This window comes from Galleria mellonella, unplaced genomic scaffold, assembly GCF_026898425.1.
Source record: "Galleria mellonella isolate WM207_F2 unplaced genomic scaffold, CSIRO_AGI_GalMel_v1 utg63, whole genome shotgun sequence".
Classification (NCBI taxonomy): Eukaryota; Metazoa; Arthropoda; class Insecta; order Lepidoptera; family Pyralidae; genus Galleria; species Galleria mellonella.
The window spans coordinates 116,676-121,471 of record NW_026442130.1 but is presented as its reverse complement, the minus strand read 5'-3'; the positions used below and the strand labels follow the sequence as shown (position 1 = coordinate 121,471).

The 4,796-nt window shown below is 36.9% G+C and overlaps 1 protein-coding gene across 1 annotated transcript; it reads left to right on the top strand.

Annotated features, from left to right (window-relative positions):
* Positions 1-964: 964 nt before the first annotated feature.
* Positions 965-1,852, top strand: LOC128201778 (uncharacterized). The gene has a single exon (XM_052899711.1). The coding sequence runs from the start codon at positions 965-967 to the stop codon at positions 1,850-1,852; it is 888 nt and encodes a 295-aa protein (XP_052755671.1).
* Positions 1,853-4,796: the final 2,944 nt, after the last annotated feature.

Here is a 4,796-nt window from a genome sequence, read left to right as displayed (position 1 = left end):
AGAAATGGGTGAGTAAAAAATCGAGAGACATTTTCGTATAAAATCTGCCTCATAAGTTGAAAATATTTCGGTAACCTGGTAACCGAAGGTCACTCAGTACATGGCAACCGATCTTTTTGTTTTGTCACATCTCAGAACATACTTATTATGTCTGTTGTGTTAGTAACTTTTACTATACGTCTCCACAAATCTACATATAACAATCTGCTCGTAGAACCCATGTTTAAATGTTGTTTAAAAAAATATTATATTTTTTAAAACACAGGGTTAAACCAGCATGTGGCTAACCTGATGATGATGACTATCATCTATGAGCACCTGCAACATTGGACAAATTACAAGTGTGTTATCGGTCTTTTAGGAAATATGCTCTTTTCTTGCAAGTTCCAATATCATGTATATTAATACGATAAACCTTTATTTGAACAATTAAAACTTTGTAGCAGCCTGTAAACTATAGCAGTATGGGAGTAGAATGATTAGCGGCTTTAAAAACAACACGCGATATATCAATCAATTTTGAGGGTAAATTGAGGTGCTTGTGACTTGTGGAGGTCGAATTTATATAGGTATCTGTACAAATAGTAAAGTTGTAAACGACACCCTGTCTACTTTCTAGATATATGATAGTAGCGTAAATTGTTATCAACTGTGATTAAATAATATGAATTATTTAAATTTTTATCTCTCTATTACGTAGAAATTACATTTTTCTCATAAATAGTGTTTTACTAACTAATCGACGAAACTTTGACATAAATAGAAACATTGTCGTCCGGCTCTTGTAGTGAGCAGTTGCGTCCCGTAAAATTAATATAAATTTAAAAATCACTACAAAGTAATTTACACCTAATTATTTCCAGTGTTGTGTCGATAATTGATTGCAGCTTTAATATAATCTTTAACTAAAAAATACTTTGACGTCAAGTGCTTGCATAGTATATGCTACGAGTTAAGACAAAACATGTCCGTTCAACGTTCGCCTCCCGAAAGAAGATCTTCATCACAATCCGATTTATTTAATCTAACGGACAATGCTTTTGTATCTTTGAGAAAGCGCAAAGAACGTGATGACATTGACAGTCTTGAACTTCGCGATGAGTTAATTATGATGGTGTCTAATATGAATAAAAACCAGGATTGTATGTATAGTCAACTACAGAAATCTTTGGAAGAAATAAAAGAACAAAACAGAACTATAGTAAAGGCACAGAGAGGAATTGAGGAAAAATTGGAAGTAATAACGGCTTCACATAATGATCTAAATAACAAAGTGATCTCTGTCGTTAGAGATCATGAAATAATGTTAAAGAGAATACAGAATTTGGAAGACACATTAGAAGAAAGCCTACGTATCCAAAACGCTACTTCAATTGAAATACGCAATGTGAATATAATTGAGCAGCAGGAACTCCCAGAAATTGTTAAAAAAATACAAGATTCCTTAAAGATTACACTAAATGACAGTGAAGTACGGCAAATCTCCTTAAAAAAAGTTGGGAAAAATCAGCATAATATAATTGTTCAATATCAGACTATAAAAGCACGTGAAGAAATTTTAGCAGCTGTTAAGAAATATAATATGGATCATGAGGATAATAAACTAAATAGCTTAACATTAGGATTAAAAGGAGAAAAACGACCACTTTTTATATCGGAACTCCTCACTTCGAATACGAGGTTACTTCACTATCAGGCCAGAATGCTGAAAAAAAACCACGGATTCAAATTTTGCTGGATAAAACATGGTAAGGTATTTATCAAAAAATCTGATAATACTCCTACCATACATGTCAAAATGTTAACCCAAATTGAGGCATTAAAAATGGATTTACCAGGCTTACAAAATTGACTATGCTCTGATATTCTTAATCATAATACTATATACTGTTACATTTATTTTTACTTTATACTTTACTTTGTTAATTTCAGATTATTTTTTATGGATACTGCATGTGTTGTTGCTTACATTTTAACATATACTCATACACAAACTAGTTCACTTACATTACATTTACATACGTACATATTATATCCACATTTTATTTACATTTATATACCACACACAAGTAAAGCTCTCATCCAATGCTTATCTGAAGATTCAATATTGTACTTCCTTATGTTCATTAAATACTGCATTATTGACTTTAAATATAATGAATAATACACTAGAGGTATTAGACGACATTGATTCCAGTGTCAATGTCGGAAGTGCAATGATTGTTGATGAAGAGAAGCTCTATGGTACGTCTTTGCCCATTTCTGAAAACGCTCTTAATATTTTTACACAAAATATACGTAGCATCAATAAAAATTTTGATAATCTTACTGTTTTATTGGATCGTATTAACTTTCAACAAGATATAATTATTCTAACTGAGTGTTGGTTGAACAAAGATTCTATTATACCAAAAATTCCGACCTATAGCTCATATTTTACACAAAGCCATTTAAATCAGAATGATGGTGTAGTTGCTTTCGTTAAAGACGACTTAATTGTTAAAGTAAGCGAATCTACAGATATAGTAGATGCAAACTGTCTAATACTCACACTCCAAAATAATTTTGCTATTATTTGTGTATATAGACCTCCATCCTATCAAAATACTGAAAATTTCTTGAAGTCACTGGATAAAGTCCTCACAAAATTAAAACAACATGCAAATATATTATTATAAATATAAATATTATATAAATATTGATATAAAACCCGAAAATAACAGCACTAAAACAGCTGATTATTTGGACCTACTTGCATCTCATGGTTTGCTTCCATCACACGTGCTACCTACTCGTGATAAAAATTGCTTAGATCATTGTTTTGTGAAAACGATAAACTCAGTAACCACAATGGTTTGTAATACTTCAATAACTGACCATTGTAGTATATTAACAACATTACAAAAGACACAAATTTCAAGAAAGAATAAAATACCTACAATTACTAAAGTAAACTATGAAGAAGCAATTAAAGAGTTGCAATTCATTGATTGGCAACAAATTTTGACTGACGATGTAAATATGGCTACAAATATTTTTATTTCAGAAATAAATAAGGCTTTCGAGAAGCACACTACAGTTTACAAAATATCTAGGAAGAAAAGAATTATTAAACCCTGGATTACTCCAGGGTTGATACGATGCATACGAAATCGTAATAATTTACAACAAAAATTAAAAAAAGACCCTGATAATATGATTCTCAAAATAACTTATAGTAGATATCGAATTACATGCAATAACCTCTTAAAAAAACATAAAAAACGCGCACGCGCACACACACACACACACACACACACACACACACACACACACACACACACACACACACACACACACACACACACACACACACACACACACACACACACACACACACACACACACACACACACACACACACACACACACACACACACACACACACACACACACACACACACACACACACACACACACACACACACACACACACACACACACACACACACACACACACACACACACACACACACACACACACACACACACACACACACACACACACACACACACACACACACACACACACACACACACACACACACACACACACACACACACACACACACACACACACACACACACACACACACACACACACACACACACACACACACACACACACACACACACACACACACACACACACACACACACACACACACACACACACACACACACACACACACACACACACACACACACACACACACACACACACACACACACACACACACACACACACACACACACACACACACACACACACACACACACACACACACACACACACACACACACACACACACACACACACACACACACACACACACACACACACACACACACACACACACACACACACACACACACACACACACACACACACACACACACACACACACACACACACACACACACACACACACACACACACACACACACACACACACACACACACACACACACACACACACACACACACACACACACACACACACACACACACACACACACACACACACACACACACACACACACACACACACACACACACACACACACACACACACACACACACACACACACACACACACACACACACACACACACACACACACACACACACACACACACACACACACACACACACACACACACACACACACACACACACACACACACACACACACACACACACACACACACACACACACACACACACACACACACACACACACACACACACACACACACACACACACACACACACACACACACACACACACACACACACACACACACACACACACACACACACACACACACACACACACACACACACACACACACACACACACACACACACACACACACACACACACACACACACACACACACACACACACACACACACACACACACACACACACACACACACACACACACACACACACACACACACACACACACACACACACACACACACACACACACACACACACACACACACACACACACACACACACACACACACACACACACACACACACACACACACACACACACACACACACACACACACACACACACACACACACACACACACACACACACACACACACACACACACACACACACACACACACACACACACACACACACACACACACACACACACACACACACACACACACACACACACACACACACACACACACACACACACACACACACACACACACACACACACA